The 26,873-nt window shown below is 45.2% G+C and overlaps 1 protein-coding gene across 1 annotated transcript; it reads right to left on the minus strand.

The window, feature by feature from the left end:
• Positions 1-918: 918 nt before the first annotated feature.
• Positions 919-26,116, minus strand: YBX3 (Y-box binding protein 3). Its single transcript, XM_082310721.1, has 9 exons — positions 25,648-26,116; positions 21,827-21,890; positions 20,056-20,089; positions 14,990-15,079; positions 14,206-14,328; positions 7,561-7,655; positions 2,284-2,455; positions 1,538-1,638; positions 919-1,095 (listed from the first exon to the last, which is right to left on the minus strand). The coding sequence occupies exons 1-8, from the start codon at positions 25,883-25,885 to the stop codon at positions 1,573-1,575; spliced, it is 882 nt and encodes a 293-aa protein (XP_082166847.1). The 5' UTR covers positions 25,886-26,116; the 3' UTR covers positions 919-1,095; positions 1,538-1,572.
• Between the last annotated feature and the right edge of the window lie 757 nt (positions 26,117-26,873).

The raw sequence follows: 26,873 nt of genomic DNA on the forward strand, positions 1-26,873 counted from the left end.
TAGTAAGACAGTTAAGTACTCTGCTCATTAACACAAGATGGCACAGGTACAGATATTTTACTGGTTTCAAGTAAGGAAAAGTGGAGAGGCTAATGAATTGTACTGCCATTATTTGGAACAGAGGCTTGAATAAAGTGGTAGTTACTAAGCCCACTTTCTCTTTTTGAGCAGACGAGTCTCAAAGCTTGGACTTTACTGTTTACAGAACACAAAAGCCTAGCAAACAGATGGGGAAAACATCCCAGTAACCCACTCCAAATCCCCCAAACTCCTGCCACAAGATGGTAACAGAAAAACCCAACCATTTCAGCCAGAAAAGCAGAGAAGACAGTGTAGATTATAGCTCTGTTATATAATTCCTTTGCAGAAGATTGAAGTAGATTCACCTAACCTAGCCATGTCCTTGCACATGTATCATCCAGCATGGTTTTAGACAAGATATAGCAACACGTATTAAAGAGGCAACTCTCATTTTCACATATAAATGCTGAAGCAGCAAGATTTAAATCATGAATTATTTTAAAGGTAAACATGAACAAACACACTAAACCAGATTTTTTTTTTGGTAGTTGAAATCACTTTTATTTGTGAGGAACGTCACCCATGCTGCACAGTTTCAAATAGATCTTACCAAGGAAAGCGGAAGTTTCTCCTCCCCGTGTCCTGCAGTGAACAGGACTGGCACAGAAAAAAAAAAAACTCATCACACCTGGGAGGTTTAGCACCAGCATCCAATTAAAAAAAAGCATTTGATTTCAGTTTCAGTTCTTTGGTTGGGTTTTTTCCCTTTTCAGTTTGATACCAAAAGAAAAATTGAAAAATTCAATACTAGCGAAATAGTGAAAATCTAAAAAAAAAAAATATTCCCCACAGTTGCTGTTGAAACTGGGGAGGTTACTCTTTCTGAATCTCGCTCTCTTTTTCTCTCTTCATGCATCTATCTTGCAGGCGTTCCCTGGATCTCAGCTGCTGGTAAGGGTTTTTTTTTTTTCTTTTAAGTTCCGATGTTTCAAATCTTTGCTTTCGTCATCACTGTTGATAATTTATTGCTTGAGTGTTTCTTTGGTGTTACTTTTGAGTTGTATTTTAGGACACCTGTTGAAGAGCCAAATTTTTAAAAAATTACTTTAAGTTTCATTTTCCTGTTGAAGATATGGGATGTCAGGTGGAGAGGGAGTTATCCTAATAACAGACAGGACAGGCATGACTGGCTTATCCTATCTGTAAGCTGAGAGTACAGTATCTTCCAAAAGCAAAACATTACTAACTCATTAGCAGATGCTATTGCTATATAGACCAGACAGATCTTCCTGAAAAATCAGGCTGATAAAGCGAAATTTACTTTGTGACAAATACAGACACAGAGGAGAGAAAGAAGAGAAAGCAGCAAACAGTTCCTTGGTTTGCCTATACAGCACTCTCAGAGGTTGTCACAAATATCTAGCCAATACATACGGGGACGTGGCCAGAGCCCAAGCCCCAGAAGTATACACAATGCTGCTTCAGCTGGAGAACAGGAACTATCTATATTCCTTACCTGAGGGATGGCAAAGGTGCCTGGGGAGCCCGACATTACTCAGCACCACTCTGCTCGGTCACTGGAGCAGGATTTTCAGCAGGCGTTTCAGTCACCTTTGTCTGAGACACAATAAACCTTTATTATAGGCAAAGACTGACCTCCAGACCATTCCTCCGTTCAGCGGTAGGGCCAGCATAACCCAGGTTTTAAAATAATCAAGGAAGGTGAATCCTCAGAAAATATTAACTATAGGAAATACACTAAAATTTAAGTATTACAGAGCAGGTTCTGTCAGGGGACCACCTCAAGTAGATATAGAGTAAGTCTTTCCTCATTAAGGTAAAATCTGTGTTTGTAAACAGTTCCCTGAAATCACCTGGTTCAAGCAGCTCAGGAAATGGATCTGGAGCTTTCTAATCCCTCTCTCATACTACATACAGACTGCGGGCTTGAGGAAGCTGGAAAACACAACTGTTTCTCTCCGCTTCAAAAATACTTGTTACAGTCTGACCCCAATTAAAGATTATCCAGAAGCAATCTCTCTCCCACTGCTGGCTCCATTTAAGATAAGCTGTGCATTCTCAAAAGAAGTCCACAAGGAACAGGCAAGGAAACCAGCTACTTTCAGCCATCAGCACTTTGGACTTGGCCATCAGACTCCTCCAGCACACCAACAGTACACTTGTTAAAACTCCCACCGAACAGATGGTCTTGAGCACTCACCCCATCAGAACTCTGTCTCTGCCACGTAAGAGCGTGCTTACCTCTTTCCCATCCTGAGCCGGAGCATTGGGCGGACGAGGTCGACGCCGGTAGTTGTATGGGCGCCTGTACCCACGGCGAAGTGGCTGCTGACTCATAGCGTTGGCCTCATGATGGTTCTCCTTGTTTTCAGCCTCTCCAGCCACTGGGGCAGGGCGTGGACGCGGGGGCCCTCTGAAGAGGGGAAGAAATATGTGTTAAGTAGGAGAGAAGCCCGAGAAGGATAAACTACCATAATTTTAGCCCAGCAAAAACCTCTCTAACCAAGTACCATCTGCAACAATTTGGAATGCTAGCAAACCATGCCTTTGGAGTTCAGCTGGCATATAGTTGGAAGGGAAAGACCTGTTTCATTGGGTTAGACAAGCAATCAGGGTGTCTCTTCACTGCTGAAGCTACATCAGCATATTCTGCTCTCAGTCCTACAATAAAGAGGTAGTTAGCCCATTTGAATTGCTGGCTAGGAGAAAAAACAAGGCAGTAGCAGCCACGCAGGCTGATTCTGCCAAGTTAGAGTGCCACTAGCTATATACCAGTCCAGCCCTATTCATAATTAATGGTGTGATCCCTTCCTCAAGGGGGGCAGCGGAGAGTAAGGTCCCGATCTCCTCTCCCTGGTGAGCAGCAACAGGACAGGAGGAAATGGAATGAAGCTGCATCAGGGGAAGTTCAGATTGGACGTTAGGAAAAGGTTCTCCACTGAGAGGGTGGTTGGTCACTGGAACAGGCTCCCCAGGGAAGTGGTCACGGCACCAAGCCTGTCAAAGTCCAAGGAGTATCTGGATGGCAGTCTCAGTCATATGGTTTAGTTTTAGGTAGTTCTGCAAGGCGCACAGCGTTGGACTCAATGATCCTTATGGGTCCCTTCCAACTAAAGATATTCTATGATTCTGTAAGCTATCAAGTCCATGTTCCTGAAGCGTGCAAGAGCATTTCATCCCATTTCCAGTATAAGCAAACTATGTTTATAAACTGTCAAAACAGCCAAAAGTGATGACGAAGTCACTGCCTACCTAGTTCCCCATTAGCTGGCTTAGCTAATCCACAGCTATCCAATCCCAAAAACCAAATTTAGCTTTTCCAAAGGAACCCAACACAAAAGCACTAGTATCTCTGGATTTAGCTATTGCTTGCATTTACATGCACTATCTGTTAACTGAAACAGAAACATTCTTCACTCATATTGGATACAGTAAGCTATCATACCTCTTACAGGGAAAAATGCACCAGAAATGCATAAATTCCCATTAGCCATGGGCAAATTATCCAGCTTGTGATTCACCCACGTGACATGCAAAAGCTCAGGTGCCTCACTGTACTTGGTGTGGTGCTACTCCTGACTGCCCAATGCCAATGAAAACTTCCAGGAATAAAAATTATTCTGCTCGGGTCCCTACAAGCAGCAGCATAGTATTACCTCACCTCCCACAATCCTAGATAAGAGAGCCAACTTTAGCACAAAGATTCACAGATCGAAAACCTCAGAGTAGAGGTGGAAGGCTTATAGTTCTAGACCCAGCATCCAGAAGAATGGATCCATTTTGCATGGAACAGGTAGTCATTACAGTTAAGGACAATCTTGTTATTCCTATGAAATTCAGCTTTTTGTTGCTCTTACACCGTTATTTACATCTTGCCATTTTTAATCAAACATGCATATGAAAAAATGGGGATTACATCCATTTCATAGTTCATCTCTCTAAATTCAGTGTTGGAACTTAAGCTAGTTGATAAAGACAATGACAAGATGAAGAGGAGGAGGGGAGTGAATGGCAGACTAATACAAATCAGCTCCTTGAGAACAGAATCATAGAAGAGTTTGGGTTGGAAGGCACCCTTAAAGGTCGTCTAGTCTAACCCCACTGCCATGGGCAGGGACATCTTCAACTTGATCAGGTTGCTCAGGGCCCCACCCAACCTAACCTTGAATGTTTCCAGGGATGGGGCATCTACCACCCCTCTGGGCAACCCATTCCAGTGTTTCACCATCCTCATTGTGAAAAATTTCTTCCTTCTATCTAGTCTGAATCTACCCTCTTTTAGTTTAAAACCATTACCCCTTGTCCTATTGCAACAGGTCCAGCCTTTAAGTATTGAAAGGCTGCAATAAGGTCTCCCCACAGCCTTCTCTTCTCCAGGCTGAACAACCCCAGCTCTCTCAGCGTTTCCTTGTAGCAGAGGTGTTCCATCCCTCTGATCAGTTTTGTGGCCCTCCTCTGGACCCGCTCCAACAGGTCCATGTCCTTCCTGTGCTGAGGACCCCAGAGCTGGACACAGTACTCCAGGTGGGGTCTCACCAGAGCAGAGTAGAGGGGCAGAATCACCTCCCTCGACCTGCTGGCCACTCTTCTTTTGATGCGGCCAAAGATACAGCTTGCTTTCCAGGCTGTAAGCACACATTGCCAGCTCATGTCCAGCTTTTCGTCCACCAGTACACCCCCAAGTCCTTCTCCACAGGGCTGCTCTCAATCCCTTCATCCCCCAGCCTGTATTGATACCAGGGGTTGCCCCAACCCAGGTGCAGGACCCTGCACTTGGCCTTGTTGAACCTAATGACGTTCACACAGGCCCACTTCTCAAGCTTGTCCAGGTCCCTCTGGATGGCATCCTCTCCCTCAGGTGTGTCGACTGCACCGCTCAGCTTGGTGTCAGCTGCAAACTTGCGGAGGCTGCACTCGATCCCGCTGTCTATGTCATTGATGAAGACATTGAACAGCACTGGCCCCAGTACGGACCCGTGAGGGACACCACTCATCACTGATCTCCATCTGGACATTGAGCCATTGACCCGCGTCCCTCTGGATGCAACCAGCCAGCCAATTCCTTATCCACTGAACAGTCTGCCCATCAAATCCATATCCTTCCAATTTAGAGAGAAGGATGTTGTGGGGGACTGTGTCACAATACTTTATGAAGAACACCAGTGAAAGTAATCCAGTGTTTTATTTAACATGTCTCTCATTCTCCAAGATAAAACAAGTCACAAGAAGCCAAGAATCTGAATGAGCTTTTCCATTTAATTCAATTAAAACAACAAAAAAAAAAAGTGAGGCAACATCTCAAAAGGTATGATAGTCAGAGGCCAACTATTTCACACTGATATTTTTAACTGGCACTAAATTCCTCAGCTATGGAATTGTTCCCTCAGTGTAGAGGCTGGAAGCTGGAGTGGTCATGTCAGAACTAAGGCTGGAAAAATGAAGAAAACATTCCTACGCTGGCCAGTTTAAGGTATGACTAACACAGATGACTCAGCAACTTACTCCGCATATCCCACTGGAAAGCATCAGTGTTCCTGTGAACTCCAAGGGATCTTTACTAAGAACGGCCTACTGGGTCTTTCAGTGTCTATTTATCTCAGTTCTATGGATCCCTAGCGAAAAATACGGACAAGGAAACCTACTTCCCAAACAGCCTCCCAGCCTCCACTTATTTTCCACACCAGGGATTTCCTGAGCCAGAGAGAGTTTGCCTACTTCGAGATACCACAATGGTGTTATCTTCTAGCTCTTTGACAGTCTCCCCCAAGCTCATGCAAGCTTTTAACATCTCCGATATCCTGTGGCTAGAGGCTCCAACAATCTGCTGTATGCATAACAGCTCCAGTCAGCAACCTAAACGTGAGTCAGCAGTGTATCACTGCAGCAACAAAGGCAAAATGGACACTGGGCTGCATCCACAGAGACATTAGTAGCAGAGAGAGATGCGAATACCCCACTCTACACAGCACTTATCAGGCTGCACCTGGAGTATGTGTCCAGTTCTGGTCCCCACAATTAAAAAAATGGAGGTGGACAGACTGGATACAGTGCAAAGGAGGGCCATTATGATCAAAGGGCTGGAGAAACTGTCCTATGAGGAAAGGCTGAGGGACTCAAGGCTTTTCTCCCTGGAGAAGAGAAGGCTTAGGGGGGAACTCATAGTATTCTGGTACTCAAAGGGCAGCTACAAAGAGGACAGAGGCTCTCTCTTCACAAGAAGCCACATTGAGAGGACAAGGGGCAACAGGTACAAGTTGCACCAGGAGAGGTTTCATCTTGATATAAGAAAGATCTACAGTGAGAACAATTGCTTACCGGAATAACCTTCCCAGGAATTTGCAATAACCTCCCCATCACTGAAAGCTTTCAAGATGTGAATAGACAGGGAGCTAGATCATCTCATCTAGGTTCCCTTTCCCACAAAAAGTTTGGCCAGATGATTTTTTGAGGTGCCTTCCAACCTGGGCTGTTCTATGGTTCTGTGAACCTCCCTTTGTTTTTCAGCATGTCTCCCACTTCCTTCATTTGAAGGCTCCTCATAGTGTATTATTTTATCAGAAGAAAAAGCAAAACCAATTTCATCCATCCTTTCCATGCCACTCATTACTCTAAGGACCTCTATAACCTATCTTCATTTGTTTTTACTCCTGGCCTCAGAGTCCTCAGTCACTTCCATTCTTCACACTTTTTTTCCCCTTCAATCATTTTGATGATTTTTATCTTATTATTCTGGAAGCTCTGCAGTTTCTTTAGCACCCCCTTTCTCCAAAAGTTCTAGCAAGACTAACTCTAATAACCCTGTTTTGTTACCCTCTACTTCAGGAGCCCTCAAAGAACCCAAATTTATATCTTGACTGACAGCAATAACCTCCACTGCACAGAATACTACAAGGTAACTATAACACTACCATATAATCTAATGGCCTGTAAGAGATAGGCCACAACTTCAGTTTTTACTGAACAGTAGGCTTTCCTCTGTACCTACAAGTAGCACCAGCGCATAAAACCAAGCCTGTGTGACACAGAGGACTGAGCTGGATGTGCTCAAGCTAGTAGTCCAGCACTGAACTGCAAACTACTGTCTGCAGTCCACAAGAAGAGTTATAAAGCACACCCTGCCCCTGCAGATGGTGGGCCTACCTGTCCCAGATCAAGTGGGATTTGGATTCATTAGTTGTCCAGGAAAGTATAAGAGTTCAGCTGGAAAGACACAGACCCTGCAACTCACTTCAAAACATTGCTCAATTGTGAGAAGTAACAGGATACAAGGAATTCTTCACCCTTGCTTGACCTGTTGCTGGCTCTGAGCAATATATAAGCACATTAAACAAATTCTACAGTTGTTTCCTTACTCCTATGGCTCACCTTTCTCCTAATAATTAAAATGCTTCTCACTGTCCCTACCATTTGCATGCTCGTTAATTAATGCCAGGGAATACAACTTCCTGCTCCTAACGAAGCCTGTATAGATCACAAAAGCATCCGAATGTAATGATGAGCAAAGGAAATAGTACAAACCTGCGATAACGGGGACGATAGGTAGGATTCCTATGAACTTGTTGATGAAGTTGTCCTCCTTCTGTGACCCCATCCTTGATTTCTCCCTCACCACCCTACAACCAAAAGAAAACAGAAGACAAGAGTCAAAGATAAAGTGTTATCTTATTTTACAGGCAGTATATTAACTATAAAGCCCAATGATCTGAACACAAGTTCAAAAACAGTATGCCAGTACAGAAACACCAGTACATCAGGTAATAAGAAGCAGCAGCTACTCAAAAGGCTTTAGTTTGGGCAAAGGTAAGAGTAGGACAGAACAAGAGCCAATAATGCTGCCCTTGTTCCTCACAGTAACAGGCTGAAAGCTACCTGATGACACCTCCTTCCTGTCTGCCAAGAAAGGCAGAGAACTTGACAGTTCTCTCTGATGCATAGCAAAGTGCATTTCAAGACATGACATTGCATTGTAAGGGGTGAATTGTTATGGAGAGGCAGCTACTGATCAGGACACTTCTGAATTTGGAAATGTAACTGAAAGACATCACACAAACTTGCCAGAGACCACTTCTGGCTTCATTCTACACAGAGCCCCATTCCACAGAGAGCCGCCACAAAGACATGAAGAAATTTAAAGACAGAAAAACTGTACTACGTCATGTCAAATACTCTTCCACACACTCTCAACATTTTTAACCTTTCAGAGATGCAGTGGTGATCCTTCCCCTTTTGTTGTTAACTGATAAAGCTGTATTTCAGTTTGGTTTTTTTTTTACTAGTTTATTGTTTGGTTTTTTGTTTTGGTTTGGTTTTATTAGATGCCAGCCATCAGTAGAGTCTGTTTTATAAAACATTACATGATTTACAGTTCCCATTGTACTACTCTTCCTTTTAAAAGAAGGAATTTAACAAGAGATCTAGAACAGAAGTGCATCTTCTGCATCTGATCAGTAGGAGACAAAAGCTATTGCTTCCTGACAGCCTTCAGTAGTCTACATTGTTTGAGGTCTTCCAATTCTATACAGCTATTTTCACCACCACCATCATATTTTGCTCTGTTTTAACTGGCAATCTCAGGTAACTGCATAGGCAGTGAACTTTTCGCTAGCTAAGATAACATGATGGTAAACATTTAGATAGGCTGGAGCATTGTAACAAGAAATCTTGGGGAATTAAATGAACCTCAGTGACCAGCCTGGACAATCTTCTCCTCTCAACACAGTAAAATACCCTCCAAATGCATTAATAATTTGAAGCACTCTTTGTAGCTTCCCAAGTTTCCAAAAAGTACAGAGATGTGGCCTAGAAGCAACTGGAATATTTCACATATGTACCTAGAAATAGCTATACCAGCTATTCTTAACAACATGACAGGGTCAGCTGCTGAGGTAAGTAGAGAGAAATCAGAATTCAATTTAAAAACCCACAATCATAAATAACATTATCCATTATGTTCTGTCATGCATAAAACTGATCAGGACAACTAAATATCCACAGGAACTCCCACTGACTAAGTAGATAGTAGTAACAGGTGGCATCTGATAGCGGTTGAGAAGTATTTGAGACTCAGAACCCAAAAGGAAAATTACATGTCTGAGTTTATGACAGCATTATATACTTATCTACTTTGCAATACCACTCTACCCTGTTTGTATCAAGATGCTTTGTACTACATAACTTTACAGTTTAATAGACCTGTGATGGGTGGTCAGAAGCGTCTCAGACAGTAAGGTGAGAAACAACACCGCCAGTACTGTGTGTGGCAATAGCGAGTCAGAGGCCCTGGGATTTGCCTTTTGTGGAGCAAGGATCTAATGCTGCTCCTGCTCTCACTCTTTCTCACGTGAGGACTGGCAAAGCACAGAAACAGGAGAAGAGAGCAACAAGATGTCAAGGGAGGAGAGGATGGAAAACTAAAACAATCCTGAACATGTTCCAGCATAATTGCCATTTCTCTTCTGCAGGCTGTCTGAGCAAGCACACGTGGAATCAGGGCTCAGGTCTAGCACTGCCGTGGCAGAACCATGAAGGCCTAGCAGGTCTGGTCTGAGGGACAGTGCGCCAGAAGCTAACAAAGCATCAGCCAACCCAATTGTAGGGAGGGGCACCCAACAATATTTTTCAGGAGCCACAGCTCTCCTATGCCACTTGACAATCAGCATCACATTCACAGCTCTTTGAAAGGTAGCATTGAATTTCTACATGTTTTTAATAGCACAGCCCAAGCCCACTCCTCCCTACAGAGGGCTGCATTGGAATATCAGATAAAAGACTCCATCTCCTGTAGTAATGGAAAGAATGACTAAACCTGATGAAGCATTACTTGAAAACAATGCAAAAATTTTCCTATTCATCTTGAACTGAACGTTACTATATCAGTATTTCAAATAGATTTGGCTTAAATAATCAGTTGAAAACAGAATAGCAAAGCAACTGAACTGCTAAGCCCAGAAGTCCTGATAGTTTCCTGCATCTTCTATAGTATCACTAGAATTCCATTAACACATTACATTAGTATCACTGTCAATTGATCTAGAAGTAAAGTATGTCTCCAGAATAAAACAACTATGCTGTCAGAAGTCACTGAAACAGACACAATTTAACCAGAAAACAGAACCTGAGCTTTGAGGTCTTCTTTTATTATACTGATAGTAAGTATATTAGATCCATTTATTAGGAAAGCTTAATTTGTACTCTTAAAAGCACCACACTATGTCTAGCATACACATTATCCTGTTCACTCAGTCTCCTCCACAAGAACCTTCCAACTTAGTGTAATACCTTCTAACAAAACCTTAGGTCACCCTAAAGGACAAATGAATGAAGCTGTACTCTGTATTTTCCTCTGAAGACGACCAAAATAGCAGGCAGACTGTGATTCCCCATGAAGACATTGCACAGATTTCTCTAACCCTAAAAAAGTATAAAATTTTATTGCTGTCCCCCAAAGAAAAGTTTTGTAAGCATTAACTGTGACTGTAATGAGCTTTATACCCATCTGCTTCCTTTAATTTCTTCTTCATTTTTTCTTGCATCTCTTCAGATCAGTCTGTAGCTTCTGTATACTACTATTCATCTTTTCAGGTCTCCTCTCTACAAGAAATAGCGTCAGCCTACAAAACAGCTCTCCAACTATTTCACTTATTTTCCAACTCACTGGTATAGAGGCTTCTTCTATTAGTAGTGCACACAACAGGCACATGAGAACATCATGTGTTCTCAAGGTTATTCCACAATTCATCATCTGTTCTAACATTCTGACTACAGCTCCATGCCACGTCTATGTTGTCACCATTGAGCGAAGAGCACAGCCTCTTTTCTGTAGTAGATACAATTAAGAAATTTCTGATATGAACAAGTGCTTCTACTTTCCACAGAACTCCCCATGCAATCCAGATGCAGTTCCACTGGAGCTGGTCAAGTACCTCAGATTCCTCAAGGTTCTCTTCACTCTCGAGAAATTCACACAACGTGTTCAAAACCAGACCAAGTAAGTTACACACAGAGTATAGGCACATTTGAGCTAGCATGGCAAGCAAAGGATAGCATTTTTAGTTTGCCTAAAACCACACCAGTAAGCAAGGATAAATCAACTCTTGCTGCACTGCGAGGCTGGACTGGAGTTGCTAACAGACATCAATCAGAAAGTTCTTGAAACCTAGAAGGCCACCATGTCAAAAGTCACCTCAACAAATTAAACACTTTTTTGTCAGTAAATACAGGATCGATGATGTGGGCAGCTGAGCTCTGGGAAAACCTTTCACTTCTGCAGCCTAGTAGATCCTTACGCATAGCGGCCTGGGTACACTGAAACCTTGTCCTTCAGGTGTGCAGCAACAGTTGCCTGCAGCTGAGTGAACATCCTTTCAACAAACACAGCCCAAGAGTGCCATACCATCAGCAACTCAAACTTGTCTCAAATATCCTGCAGGACAGTTAGCCAAAAACACTTCCTCAAGTAGTGAGGCACAACCTCTAATGCACCTGTTAATGGGACCATACAGAATAGTGTATACGTAGTGCTATGGCTCACAGACATTGCTACGTTTCTGCCCCCTTTACAGACATGGGAATGGAAGGGGAAAACAGGAGGCCTTGTTAAAGGAAAAGGCTATTAGAAATAAGCATCTTTCTAGATGCAGTAGACATGCGGTTTCAATTTGAAGAATGTGTTAACAGATGGAAGTGAAAAATCTCCAAAAGGAAATACTGATGCTTCAGATGAGGATTCACTCTACTCTCAATTGATCTATCAAAGCAAGCACCCAGGTGATGACAAGAGTATCTGGACAAGTTTGAGTGGTTTCACTGACCTACACTAGGGAGTACTTCAGGGAGAGTCCCTGCACAGCCCTTTGCAGTCCCTGCAAAGACTTCCCTAAAGTGGAGCTTTGACTTCCTCGGGCAACTAACAAGTGAGTGGGTAAGAAGGCCCAGCAGAATTGGTTGCACCTCAAACTAGCTCAGAGCACAAGAAGGGTCCACTGCAGCATGCAGAAAGTTGAGCAACATAGCAGAACATCAGCTCTGGCTGCTCAAGGAACTCCTGAGTGAGCTCAAACATGAAAAGGAAGTAACGCTTAAACAAGTCTTACACATACAAGTCTATGAGACTACTCAGGATACATTTGAGAGTGCTGAAGGAGCTGGCCAATGTCACTGCCTGGCCAGTACCATTTTTGAAAGGCCACAGCAATCAGAGTTTACCTTGCTACCCGTTAGAGTGGCATGCTAAGGGAATGGTACTATAGGGTCTTCACCATCCTTGAGTGAAACAGAATTTACTCTTAATTTTAACAGATGATACCAAATCCAGAGGAGCAGTCAATGCATTGATGGGAAGGCCTGACATTCAGAGGATACTCAACAAGCTAAAGAGAAGGACCAACAAACCTCATGAACAATAGCAAGCTGTGAACACCCAGGTTAATGTCCTTTGGTAAATTATCATTTACAAGTTTTGAAGGCTGTAATTTTCCCAGAGCCAATGATCCCAGAGAAAGAGCAGTATCTTTTAGGTTAGGAAACAAGAGATGACTTCGCAGGGCATCAGGCACCAGTCGCAACAGCTAAGGTCTGGTACGCACACCAACTCAGTCTGGGGACTCAGATATAAGCAAGCCAAAGCAAAACAGTGTGATATCACAATTTGTACCCCTTGTGTGTATCTTCAAGTACCAGGACCCAAGCGTGTTATAGTGTCACATGCAAGCCAGATTTTTAGCTGCATTAGTTTGCATCAGACATCCAAGAAAACATGTCCCAGCACGAGTACCCCAAGACCGAATGTTCCCCATGTCCAAGTTGAGTCTCACATTATCCCTCTTCAGGCAAAAAGAAACAGCTGCTTTCCATACTCAGCAATACACAGGGATGTCTGCTCATTTAAAATCTGAAGCAGCTCCAAGACAACACCAATACCACCAACTAAAGCATTCACTCCCAATAAAGACAGTTGAGGGAGATTTTAATCTCAGGAGAGCAAAAGGAAACAGAATCAATACTGGGACATAGCTCGTTGATGAGCTAACAGATAAGACCGGAAACATCAAAGCACTGAACAAAACCAAGTATCCTAGTTCTTTGCCACTTGGCGTGAAAGCTGAAGCTGCAAACTATATCACCACAAAAACAAAGACATACTCAGTAATAAGCTATCAGTTACCAGCACCAGCTTCTAGCTGACTCCAAGGGACTCAGAAAGAACACTTTTCATGGATTTAAGGCTCAGTGGTGTCCAGCAGGATTAAAGACAAGACCTCATGATAGCTAGTATAAACAGTTAGGCTTTAAGGAAGGATTTGACAACATTCATTCTGTTTGCTCCCATGCTGTCAACTCTGTAGAACAAGATGAGAAGAGAGTTATGTTTCTTGGGCAGAGACTTCCACCAGGGCTCTCGTATTGCATCATTCACACATTTCTGCAAGTGATGATCACAGACTCAACTATTAAAAGAAAAGCTAATCAAGCCTGGAGTATGTTCCAGTTTGCTGGATTGTTCCAGGCACCAATTTAGCACAAGCACGATGTGGATAGGAGCAGTAACTGCTAGAACTACAGCCATGTACCTCATACTTACTTCTCCCTCTGCAAAATCTTGCAGGGAAGCTGCTTAGGAAGGCTTGCAGATGTATGAATAGTGGTGTGTAGCTAATTTAAAGAAAAAAATGCATTATCTTTACACTGAACTGCTGTAGGCAGAGGCCTATGAAGGGGTGACACATGGAGGTTTCAACTAGTTGGTCAAACTACTACTGTACCATGCAAAAGTGATGAACTTCTAAACAAAATCTGTTTTCCAAGTAACCCTTTCAAGTTATGGTTATACTACTTAAGTGGTATTTATATTACTCTAGGTGTCTCACTCCTTTGTGTTCACTCTTCAAACAAACAGATACCTTAACACTCAAAGAGATGCTTTTAACACGTTCTAGAAAGACATGCCAAGGAACAGCCTACAGGACACCCAATAATAGAAAAATATCAGTATCCACATCAACAATGCACTGGAGGAATGCAGAATATTACTGAAGAAAACTCACAACTTAGCTAAGCATTGACAGTTTACTATATGCCAGTGCTGAACCTGTAGTTCCCTCTCATGAGGGGATCAGAAGACTGCTGAGGAGGTAGGATGACCACCACTAAAGAAATTAAACTTACACTTCGAGGCGGTCCACGGCGTCGGCCAAAATAGCCACGTCGATAGCGGCGCCGGTCTGCAGCATAGCGGCTGCCTTCTACAGGGACTCCATCTGGACCAGTGACATTAGCTGCTTCTGCACCCTGAAAGGCCAAAAGAAAGTAAACCAGGGTGGTGGAAGAAAAGAACAACCAGCTACAGGGAGAAAATGAAACATGAGAGGCTTTTTTGCATCAGTTCCAAGCTACACAGATTCCTTCTTCCTGTGTAGTGCAAAAGCAGGTTTGTTATTCTGAACCCCATAACCAAGAGTTATGATCATGAGTTAAGACCCTATCAGCCAGACTGAGTTCAGAGGAAAAAGCAAGTAGTAACTGATTAGAGAAAAGAAAGAAAAGCTCAGAAAACTCCAAAAGAAGTCTGAGAAAGCAGAAGCGCAAAGAACTTGAAGGTTCTTACAGTTATTAAGCCACCAGACTCCAAGACAAATTCTTCAGGGCAATATATGCCTCAGTTAATGATTATTGGGCAGGCTGCAAACTTCAAATGCTCTATCAAGTAAAAGTTACAGATTCTAGAAGCACTATGATGTAGTTAAGAGTTTTGATACATATCTAGAAACACTTCTTAATGAAGCCCTTAAAAAACTGCTCTTCCACAGAAAAGCCGTATGAATGCCACCCACCCTAGGGATTAATACATTAGACAAAAACACCAGATACGCAGCTAAGGTTCTGTGTTACTCCCCACTAGAGTGATGTTAACTCTGTTGAACCACACCCCTAAGTCTCCATAATCTCTCACCTTCTCTCCCTCGACCACATCAAATTCTACGGTCTCTCCATCACCAACACTGCGCAGATATTTCCGTGGGTTGTTTTTCTTTATCGCCGTCTTTAAAGAAAGAAGATACAGAAAAAATATTATTTCATCTTACACATTCATAACCCTGTAGATGAGGGAAGGACAGTATTCTTCTGCTACAATCCCAACTCTACGCACCCGATCAGTTGCCACACCAAGACACTTCAAATACACAGATGTGTCTCTTATTCCACAGGCCCTCCAATACTCAGTCAACATTCACTCCTTTCTCAACACTTAAGAGTTTACAAATCAGCTGTTGCCCCAGGATCCCCTCTGTCAAGCCTACTAAATATCCAGATCATTACATATTTCTGTAGGAACAGAGTTCACACTGAGCGTTTGACCTCCTGCAAGCTGTACCGAGGCATCTCCAGCAGCAGGTGTGACCCATGCCTTCACAGTCATTAGGAGACCTGCAGACCATCTACAGAGAACTTAAGACCAGGAGCATTTTTGTAGAAGGTGCCATTAACTATAAGGTATCATGACAACTCATAGTAACTAGAGAAGAATTACTATAACTCTGGTGTAACATAAATAAGCATTTTACTTAAGCACTGTAACAGAGACCCCCAAAGATTAGGTGAGTCCCTAAAGAATGCAGGAATAGTACCAGAACAGACAATCACAGTCCTAGCCATCTCCTAGATGGAAACCCCAAAATACTATTAACAACATGGCTTCGGATCAAAACCAGTTGAAAGCCTCCTCAGACTCACAGGAACACTCAAACCTCCTGGAGTGATTTTCAGCCTGTCAGCTACGGATGCCTTTCACTCTGGAGTATTTCTAGGATTCCACAAAAAGCCGTTAGCAAGACAAGCCTGCTATCTGTTCATTAGGTAAGGGTTCACAAACTGAAGAGGCCAGGGGAGAAAAAACCCCAAACAAACCCAAAACACACACATTGTACAAGCCAATCGAGTAGCCAGCTTTTCACTGAAGTTCTCTTAGATTATTAATGACCAATTCACTTTAAGTTTCCTGATATGGGCATCTTTTGTTAGCATGAAGGAGGCAGGTGCAGATCCAGTTGCTAGAAGCACACATGGAAATACAGGGGACAAATCTGGCTTAAGAAATGGGATGCAGGGCAGAAACAGAAGAGACCGTTATCGTATCTGTCTGCAGATCAACTGATCTTAATTCTGCTTTTTTTTTTTTTTTTTTTTTTTTTTGGAGTTGCTGCCTGTGCATGGCAACTATATTCATTCAGTCAACAACAGCCCAAAAATATTCCCCACTGAATTTCTAATCAGTTTAAAGTTGAGCTTGACCAGTTTAGGAAAAGTATTCTTATTGTTGCTGAATACAGTCCCCTTTGTGTTTCAGGCAATAGGCCAGCACATCCTTTTAGCCCTACATCTAGCCACACCTTTCCCTGTACCCTGCAGCGTCCCTGAACAGCTTAAGGAAGAATGAAAGAGTGTACATATTATTGTTATCAAAGCAAAAACAACCCCAGCTTTTTTTTTTTTTATATACAGGAAGAGAATGAGCTTCTCAAGTGAATTCTTTTGGGAATTACTTTACAAAGCAGAGACTCCCACCATCAGCTGAGACAGCTTTGTTTGCTTTCTGTTGACCTATTAGTGTAACTGCCCCATTTCTAAAAATCAGCTGGAAGTGCTAGATTTTCCATAAATGCTATATACTAATTCTAAAATCATTATCTTCACTGCAGATTACGGGTTTAGTTCTTTCACCACTTCTGCTGAGACAACTGACTCAAACTCGTAAGACTTGTGCTCTGCATACAACAGAGTTGTCAACAAGCTGTATTTCAAACTCCTTCCCCTTCCTTCTAAGTGCAGAGGAAGAAAGGACTACTAGATTTCTTTTCAGCAGAGGGTGTGTACTTAACATTAATCAAGCTCCTCAAACATCCTCCAAGAAGGGTGACGGAAGATAAATTCAATGGGATTCCACACATTCTGTTCCAGCTTTACGGCCAGAAACTTCAAAATTCAAATTTGCAATTGAGTAACCTGCCAATAGGAGACAGGCTGCCACACACTAGGCTGAGGTTTGTTTTATAAAGGCGACTAGGAACAATTTTGAGTAAGTCCTAGAATTCAGAGCAGAAACTATATGGCTTTACTGCTTACTACTTCAGCTGCAGGTAAACATTGCTGAAATAAGCCTCTAACAAGCCTAAGCTCTAAGCTTGATGAAGAGACTTTTACTCTGTATATCCCGAGGGGAGAGAGCACTATTCTCCCTGTTACTGTTCACCAGCATCCTGCAGGCTCCAGCTTCTTTAATTCAAAAGACAGATGTTTTGTGTTAACACAGACAGCACTCAACAATTAAGACAGAGCCTTTCCTTTCCCAAGGGGACACCCATGAACAGACAGCTATAAGAGTCTTCAGAGCTAGTTCAGTATTTTGTTTGGAAGAGTTCTTTCCACATCCTCATGATATCACCACATCATGTGCACATCCACCACTGTCACAGCAATAGCCAAAATTCGTTACACCAGTGACTGGCGCATGTACACCAGGCTGTGTACAATGAGTACAATCCAGTGAAGTGAAGAAAAAGACAGACCTGGGCAGCAGAAGATATTAACTCCTCCTCACTGCTTGTGATTCAAACTATACCTAATTAAGCTGCACTTCTCTGCCTACTGACACTTTTAATGGTGTTAAATTGCAAGACCCTGCTCCCCTCCAGACACACTCCACCCCACGAGGCAGATCGATCCCTATTGCTTGCACCACCTCTACTGACACAGTGCCCTAGACAGCAACTTGCATGAACCAACCGGACACGGATGCAAGCAAGACGAAGCAGGTGAAGAATTGCCCTTCCCCAAAACACTGCTTGGGTCCCCCGCAAGACAAAGGGTTAATTCAAAGCAAGCCATGCATGCCCTAAAGAGAAAAGCATTTTAATCTGTACTAGGTTTATAAATAGCATCCAATAGCCAGACACCAAGCGTTAACCCCCATTCCAATCATGAGATCGGCCTGTTCCCTCCCCACTGCGGATGCATGCTGGGGAGGCAGGGAGGAGACTGTATCTATTCAACTAGGTCAGCCTTATTCTGAAGGGATTAGGCATGTAATCCAGCCCCTCCCGGGACAGGCGCGGGAGGAGGCCGGCACTAACCGTGGAGAGGGAGCTCCCTCGCAACAGGATGTTGGCTTACGCACTGGATTTGCCTCCCTTGCTGGGCGGGCCCCATCCTCTGGCCCTGCCGAGCCAAGCAGGCAGGAGCTCCAGCCAGAAAGCCCCAGGCTCTGGTAGAGAGCACATTCATGTACAGGAACAGCTCGAGATGGAAGAGCTGAGGAACACACGACTGCAGCCAACCCAGGCCAGAGCTGGAAGCGTCTACTCTGCCGTGCACAGCCCACCAACAGGGTTAATCAGATGCAAGCTTGCACATGATGCGGCATTTCTGAAACATCAGCCAGTTTTGCTCAGTGCTCACTACAGCAAGATTTTAGCCACAGGACATAAGAAATATGTTCCGTACACACACCAGTTTACATTTAGCCGAATAATCTCCACAGGTGAAGGAGACAAAACAGCACAGATAATACTAGCTTGCTGTGGCCCTTCACTGTTTGGGTCTCAGCAGGCAGCCTTCGCAAGCAGAATAACAACTGATCCATGTTTATCTATGTTATCAGCACAACAACCATTTTCCAGGATATCTTCTCACAGGTCTCAGGGAGACCTTGTTTGTCTTCAAGGTAGCATGTTTCTGCTACTAGAACTCTTCCCACCTTCCTCTGGACATGTTCCCATCAGGCCGCAGATGCAGCATCTGTATCAGCGTGCACAGAGCACATCATCGTTAATGAAGGAGGGTGACCCTTAGAAATTGTTACATGCATCGATAGCTCTTGCTCCCAGTCCACCAACTGAACTGGGAATGTGTACTGCGCACACTTCCCGACATCTTCGCTCATTACAGGCACTAGACTTACTCCCTCCCAGCTTCATCCATTTTAGGGATAACGAGTCTACACCCCTTGACCCAGAGAAACAGTTATCACAGGCTATTTAGTCACGAAGCCACAAAACCTAAACTCTCAACATTGACCAGCATGTTTAACACAACTACAGATGCACATATCCTCATCCTCTGTGATGAACTCTGAGTGTAAGTTTCCTGGCTACGTTTGATAGAAATCCTGCCACTTATGCCACAGAGAAAGCTCATGCTTTTAAGAATCACGTGAGCCTGCAGACATTTCATACGGGACAACCTCCAGGGGCAGTATCTCATTTTCTGGTGAAGTAAAAGTCTCAGATGCTGCAAAGACAGACCTAAGCCAACTGATCAGTTTATAATAGCATGGAGACAGCATCCCTTGTCTTCCCATTAGTTGCCCGTGACCCGAGAGTCACAGTATAAACTTAGAACACCCTACTGACAGTTCAAGGAAAGTTAACCAATGACAAGCTACTGGGCAACCTCTCTCTGCTTGGGCACACTTGGCACACAGCCTTCCTCCTCTTCTTCCTAAGAGCAGCTGCCTCATGCAGTAACAGCTGATGGCAACCCAGGCTGGTCAAGAGCCAGACTAGATCACTTTCTCTCCAATACCAGGGAGGGCAGACAGAACAGACCTGCAAACGAAGAGGGTAGGAAGAAACAGAAGACACAAGGAGCATGAGGAAATGGAGGGTAAGGAGAGACAACAAGTAGCAAGGTATTTACAAAACAGCGGAGTCATCTCCCCAGGGAAGGGACAACCAAACAAAACAAAAACACACCAAAAAAAACAAAACAACCTTCAGTGTTCAAATTAGAACAGACAAAAGAAAGCATGAAGGGTTATAATACCTACTCCTTCAGTTATAACTCCAGAGAGTAGCAAAACACCCTAATATTCCTCCCTGAAAATTTCAACACACATGTCCATTCAAGGTATTTGCTGTAAATATTCCAAGAAGCCAGGACAAGGTTGGGTGGCTGTTTCAGGAAGTTGCATTAGAAACCTTTCTTAGTGCACATCCCCATGTACAATTACTGCTGTCTTACCTGATGAACAAACACGTCTTCTTTGGTATCATTTCTGCGAAAAGAAAGTGAGAAGTCGTAAGAGTTCAGACTAAGAGACTTAAATAGAAATCCCTGACTTCACAAGTGAAACCCTCCTTCCCCCATCCTGTAGTACCACCCCTGGATTCCATACATTCTGTGTAAGCCTATGCTACTAAGACCCTGCTCTGAATTTCCAGGGTCATACGCTTGACAGCAGAAAGGACTCCCCACCCTCCAGAAGGGTGAGGGGACAGGGGAAGGTTCTCTGTAATCTTCTGGCAAATGTTCAATATTTTGTTTTGACACAGGGCAGAGTTAATGACAGGACTGCTTGCCTTTCACTATTCCACCCCCCTCAAAAAAACTTCCACAGGGGCTGCAACCTGAGCTGTTATCCCAGAGGTCAAGCAAGACTATCAACAGGACTGGCCACAGCTGTTAACAGAGCTCTCCTTTCAGTGAAACTCAAAGCAACCAGGCACAAGAGGTGTTAGGAAGAGTCCATTGGAGGGGGACCCAGACATGAACATCAGGCTGTCTGGATCAGAACAGCCAGTTCAGGCTTCCACATGCAAAACACGAAGACAGGTCCGAGACCTTGATTCTGTGTTCCCCTACAACAGAAAGAGCCTAGACCCTGCTGTCTCTTCACTCAATTCCTTCTCTGCAAAGGGAACAGGTAGATCAAAGAGTTTGTGAAGATAACACATAATCCAAAACTTGTTGCACTGAACTGAAGTATAGTAGACTTCAGTTTAGGAAGAAAGCTAACAAGTTATTACACCATATCCAGCTGAAGGCTCTCACATCGACTGCTATGAAAGACTTTAAGAGTACTTCCTAATTCAAGCTTTTCTTCTAAGCTTACATAACACACTGGACAGTAGCCTCTGGAGACTGGGATTAATACTGTAACAGAACTGGCTTCAGATCCATGAAACAGGGCTCTTCTACCTCTTTCTATAGTGTCCAACTTGCCCAAATCCACCTGCTGTGTAACAGTTCAAGGACTTGCAGGACAAAATAACTTGCCAGGTACGTCTTTTGCAAGACAAGTGTTCGCCACACAGGAGCTTTGTTTTTTCACAAAGCACACAAGACATTTAAGCCCCTCAACCTCACAGATATTCCAGCCTTAAACGACAGTTTTCTCCAGTAACTTGGAAGTGTGGGTCTTGTGCACTTAGGGTTGGAGTGTGATCAGTATCACTTACAGCTATTTGGATTATCAATGCCATTCAGAGGTTTGTTCGTGTTCAGAGGAGAAGAGAGATACAAAGAAAGAATTTCTGTGAACCCAGGCCTGCAGGCCTGGAGTACCTTCAGTTAGATGACATCAGAGAATCTCAGTGTGTATTTAGAGTGGGTATTTTGACCAATTAGTTAACACTTCAATTTTTATCCAAAAGTATTTCCCCTCATCCTCCGACCTTACTTGCACCTTTGAAAGAAGCCAGGCAGTCCTGAAAGAACACACAGCTCATTACAGGTGTAGTACCAGTAAAGATGAGAAACAAAGTAACAGACCAAATTTGTAATGAGTTTGACCCTTTCTGTTTTCTACCCATGCACACAACCTTCAATGGGGGGGGTGGGAAGAGTCCCCTGGGATGATATCAAAGTTTTGAATGCCCGGCCAGATCTGGCTATCAACCGCATGAACTTGTAGTCAGGTCCTCGGGTCTCTGCTGCAATTACTAACGCATGGCATATTATCTGTACCACGAGTTAGTACAGCATAAATACAACTATCATAATTTAAACATACCTGTTGATAAAGCCATATCCATTTCTGACATTGAACCACTTGACTGTGCCAAGAACTTTGGTGGCTGGAAAGAAAAAAGTTAAAGAAGTTATTCTAAAACATAATGAAGTAAAAGAATGTTACAAAAATACTTTTATACCTGCACATGAAGTCACAATCAGACCTATTCTGCTCCCTTAACACTCAAAGTGTACCTTCATCTCCCACTTCAGTTTGTACTAACACTGTAGCAGGAAGCAGTTCTTCAGCACTTGCTGTTCTTCAGCCAAGACTTTACCACACAGCATCTAGAATAAAGTCCAGCTCTATTTTCAGAACTATTTCAGGCCATCCATCCCATCTCTTTTTTATTTCTTATCCCAGAAATGGGCAGTGAAGCTGGAAATCCCACTGCCATTCATCAGTTCTCTTTAGCTTAGTAACTAGACATGAAACATAGCTGGAGAAAGCTGCTTAAAAGTCCTCTCTTTCACTGAAAGAGAATCACTTTTTTTTTTTCTTCCTTGGAAACCAGAACTGGCCAAAGAAGCAGTATCAAGCACCATGCAACTCTCTCAAGTGGAGAGGCAGAACATCGTTATTTTGGACAAGCTCTTTCTTGCATTGTCAGCATCCCTGTAACCAAACAAGACCCCACAAGATGTTTTTGTTTGTTTGTTTTTTTAAAATATTCCTACTTCTAGACATCTTCTGTGATTTACCAGTTACAAACTGACCAACTTTACATTTCAAGGCTTCTAGGATCAAGACAAGCTCCTGTCTCAACACCAAAACAGCATCTTACTTAGAAGCCATACTGCAGTGTCTTATAGGATCTGGTGAAACCTGTTCCTCCAACATATAGGTACGTGTGGGAGGAACTCAACAGCAATGGAGGTAGTTCAACCTCTCCTTCCCTCTCAGCAACTGGGTGGAGACCACAAACTTGTACTTTTCAAACCTGTAGGAAAGGGAGAATTTTGGGCTCTAGACTTTAAGAGATGTTACTGATTACATAGCATGACCACAACTATCTAAGCAATCTACATAGTACTTATTTGAAAAGGGTCTAGTCACCTACAGGTGGCTGCTTGTTAAAAACCTTGCATATGTTTGGTGGCAGGGGGAACTCAAGAGGCAATTAAAAATAAAATAGTCTAGAAACAATCTGCAGTTCAGAAGCACAAGCCAGTCTGCTAGAGGCAAGAGCACACTGCAAATTGTTACCTTCATCTGCTCTACACCTGCATTCTTCCCTAAACATCCACAAAGAGATGACAGAGCTAGACAGACCTTTGGTCTCACACAGTCTTGCCATTCTTATATACCCCTCTGACAGACAAAAAGAGCAACCTCTTCCTCCTCCCCTGAATAGAGCACTAAAGGAGGAATGTTTACTGATAGCAGTCCATCGTAGTACTGTTGCTGTTACCGAAAATAATCAGGCCATTTCTCATTGCACTTTTAAAAGTGAAGGTTTTGGTCTTTAATACAATTTTTTAGCAGCAAAATGTTCATATTTAGAAGAAGCAAAACCATGCTAAGACTGAGACAGTTATTAGAGAAAAGGGCTCTACCTAGTACAGCATCCATTCCCAAGACTTCTTGTTTACAGAGATAAAAACCCTAAGTTTCACTGCCTAGCACTGATTCAGTAACAATAACGGTCTTCAGCATCAACATTTATAGTCATGCTCGTACATTTAGTTTCATGGGGACATCACTAGGTACAGACACTTATTGCTACCACAAAGGCACTGGCTACATGCAAGAGCTCACTGCACTAAGACAAGTCAACTGGGGAAGAAGAGGGGGGGAAGCCCAGAAACAGGTGCCAATGGCACATGCAGGTTTTAGCCTGCTTTAAGAAACAAGGCTAATACCACTGATTCCCCCACCATCATCCTTCCCCTCCCCCGCAAAATAATATTGACTCTGTTGGCCTACTTCAGTCAGATTAGGAAGAGGGCGAGAAAGCTAGGAAGCCTCATGAAAATCCTCGGAGGAGTCGGAAAGCTGGTAGAAGGAGAGGGAGTCAAAACTCACTCCACATGGCCAGCTGGCTGCTGATAAATGGAAGTCCACAGGCACAGCTTCGGAGTAACACTGCTCCTTTTGCACAAGCTGCCAGAGACCAGGGGCGAGTCTCCAGCATACTCCCTAAAACAGCATACTGGGGAAATACCACTCCCTATCCACACTAGTCTTACAGTCTCCCCTAAGCATCACCATGGGCGGGGAAGATCAGACACAACAGCATGACACTGAACATCCATGTGGCCACGGCGCAGCCAGCGTTAAGCCCGAGCTGTCATAGCAGGGAAATTGGGAAAGGAGGAGGGAGGACAAGCCAAGAGGAAGCCATAACTAGTTTTACTGAGGAGTCAGAGAAGACAGTTGACATGATGACAGCTATCCCACTAGCAAGTGGAAGCCCATATATTTCTACAAGATGATGTACTCTGATGCTATCAGAGGAAACAATCGTCAGCCACTCCTACCCATGCCAAAATAGCCTTTTCATTAGTTTTAACAAGGAAAGCCAAAGCTTCCTGTGACTAAGAAGAAAAAGTTGATTAACCTTTATCCTTATACCTAGAAGTCAGACATTTGGATGCCCTGGGCAAGCATCAGACCTTGCTTCTAATGGGATCTTTGTAAGAGGAAACTTAAGTGAACGTAATTTACAACACTATTAACAGGGACATTTGAGGTGGACTTTAACATAAGTCCATTTTCAATTAGCATTATCAGTGATCATTTTCACTCCTGCTAAAAACCTTGCCTACAAAACCATCACTGTTTTCTTTTTCCTGCTAGCCCAGTAAATGCACTTGTGCCTTCGCTTTTTTCTTTCCCCTCTCCAAGCAACAGGTGAACAAGATAAAAACACTACCAAGAATGAAACAAGCCACCTTAAGTCAAGAAGCAGCCAGACATACCAACAGATATGGATGTGCATTGACTGATTACTGACAAATCAGATAACAGAACAGGGGAAAAAATCATGCAAACTGTACCTCCAACTTCTGTTTTGCTAGAATCCTTCCTACCTCAGCTCCAGAGAAATCCTTTACCTGGCTCCTCTATCTGCTGCAGCAAGACTTCAGAAGGGAAGATGCTGCCTTTCCTTAACGAAGTTCGGGACTCTGCCCTAGCAGTCAGCCTCAGCTTTGCCCTACTAACCTCTTACTGCTACGCAGTTATAAACAGCAGATCCCTATTTCCACTGCAGATGGAAGTCTTGTCCTTTTCAACAGGTTGATCCTGTTTAGTCACCATGGAAAAAAAAAAAAAAAACACACCACCACCACACTAGCAGAGGTGGCAACTTGGCATTTCGCTTCCCTCTTTACTGATAAAGTAGAAAGTAAAAATAAAAAAAAAAAAAACACTAATCCTAGAGGCATTACGAAAGCGGTATTCTTTACAGATAGAAAAGTTGTGCAAAGACCTTAAGATTAAAGGGGGAGCCACCCAGGGTTTACCAGCAACCCTTTCCAAGGGGAGATACCCCTGCAGGCGGCAGGTACCGGGAAGCCCGTCAACATGGCTGCGCTTCACTCCCTAACCCCGTCCGGCACCGGAGAAGCGCCCGGGGCCGCGAACCGCGGCCCCGGGCGCTTCTCCGGTACCGGACGGGGCTGTGCACAGGTGCTCCCGCCCAACTCCGAGCTGCCGTCCCGGCCAGGCGCCGCTCGGCTCCCCCCGGCCTGACTCAGCCGCGGCGGGGGGAAGCCGGGCCGGGCCCCGGGCGGCGGCCATGTGCTGCCCCCCCCCCCCCCCCTTCCTCCCCGCTCCCGCCTCAGGTGCCCCGGGGAGGTCGGGGGCCCGGTGCTCACCCAGCACTTTCTTCTCCGTCTCGGCAGCGGTTGTGGTGGCGGCAGCGGCGGCAGCGGCGCCGGGAGCCGCCTCACCAACAGCCGCGCCGGGCGCGGCGGCGCTGACGGGGCTCTTGGGCTTGGCGTCCGGGGTGGCGGGCGACGGCGGCGCGGGGGCTCCGGCCGCGGCGGCGGTCGTGGTGGTGGCCGCCGTGGCGGGCGCCGGGCTGGGGGTGCCGGTCTCCGCCGCCTCGCTCATGGTGCCTGGCGGGAGGGAGGGCGGTAGGTGGCGGGCGGGTGCGCGGCGCTCGGCGGCGGGCGTCCCTCACGGCCGCGCTGGGTCTTACTGCCCCCAAAATGGCCCCGCCGAAGTTTTAACACAGTCAGCGGGGGCCGGCGCCGCCTCATTAGCATTTAAAGGGGCCGCGCCGACATGGAGCGGGCGGCGCGGAGCGGGGCAGCGGCTCCGCCGTGGCGGGCACGGCACGGCACGGCACGGCACGGCACGGCACGGCAGGCGAGCGGGCGGGAGGGCGGGCGGCTGCGTGGGTGGGTGCGTGGGTGGATGGATGAGCTCCGGCCGTTTGTGCGTGCGCGTCTGTGCGGGTATATACGTGGCCGCGTGTGTGTACAGGAGTGTGTGTACGTGCGTGGGGCGTGCGCGTGTCCCGGGAGCTGAGCGCCGCGTGCGCACGCACGTCCGTGTCCGTGGGTAGACGCGGGCGTGTCCCCGCGCGCGGGTACCTACGGATACATACGTACACGCAGACGCAGCGGCGCGTGGGAGCCCGGAGAGGCCCGGGTCAGCCGGTGCCCGCGTGTGCCCGCGTGTGCGAGCGGGGCTCCGCGCGGCCCGCGCCGCGCTCGGCCCGCCCACGCCCGCGACCGCGCGGCTGGGTGGTGCGCAGGGGCGTGCGGCTGGGTGGGCGCGCGAGTGCGTGCGTGTGCCGCGGCGGGGAGCCCGCGTCGTGGGGGCGTGGGTGCCCGTGCGTTTTGGGGGGGACCCCAGCTGGGGGGGGAGGGGCGCAGCCGTGTGGGCGAGCGTGGGCGTGCATGCGTTGGCATTGCCACTCCTTTTTCTTTCCTTGCCGTCACTTTTTCTCCCGTGGTGTCCTCCGGCTGGCGTCCCCCGTGACGTCAGGTTGTCACCCCCGCTGTCCCGCTGCTGCCTCATTTCCTCGCCGCCGCCCTTGCATCTCCCTCGCCTTCCTTCCTACCTCCTCTGTCTTCCCCGCCCTTCCCCCAGC

This window comes from Platalea leucorodia, assembly GCF_965183815.1.
Source record: "Platalea leucorodia genome assembly, chromosome: 4".
Classification (NCBI taxonomy): Eukaryota; Metazoa; Chordata; class Aves; order Pelecaniformes; family Threskiornithidae; genus Platalea; species Platalea leucorodia.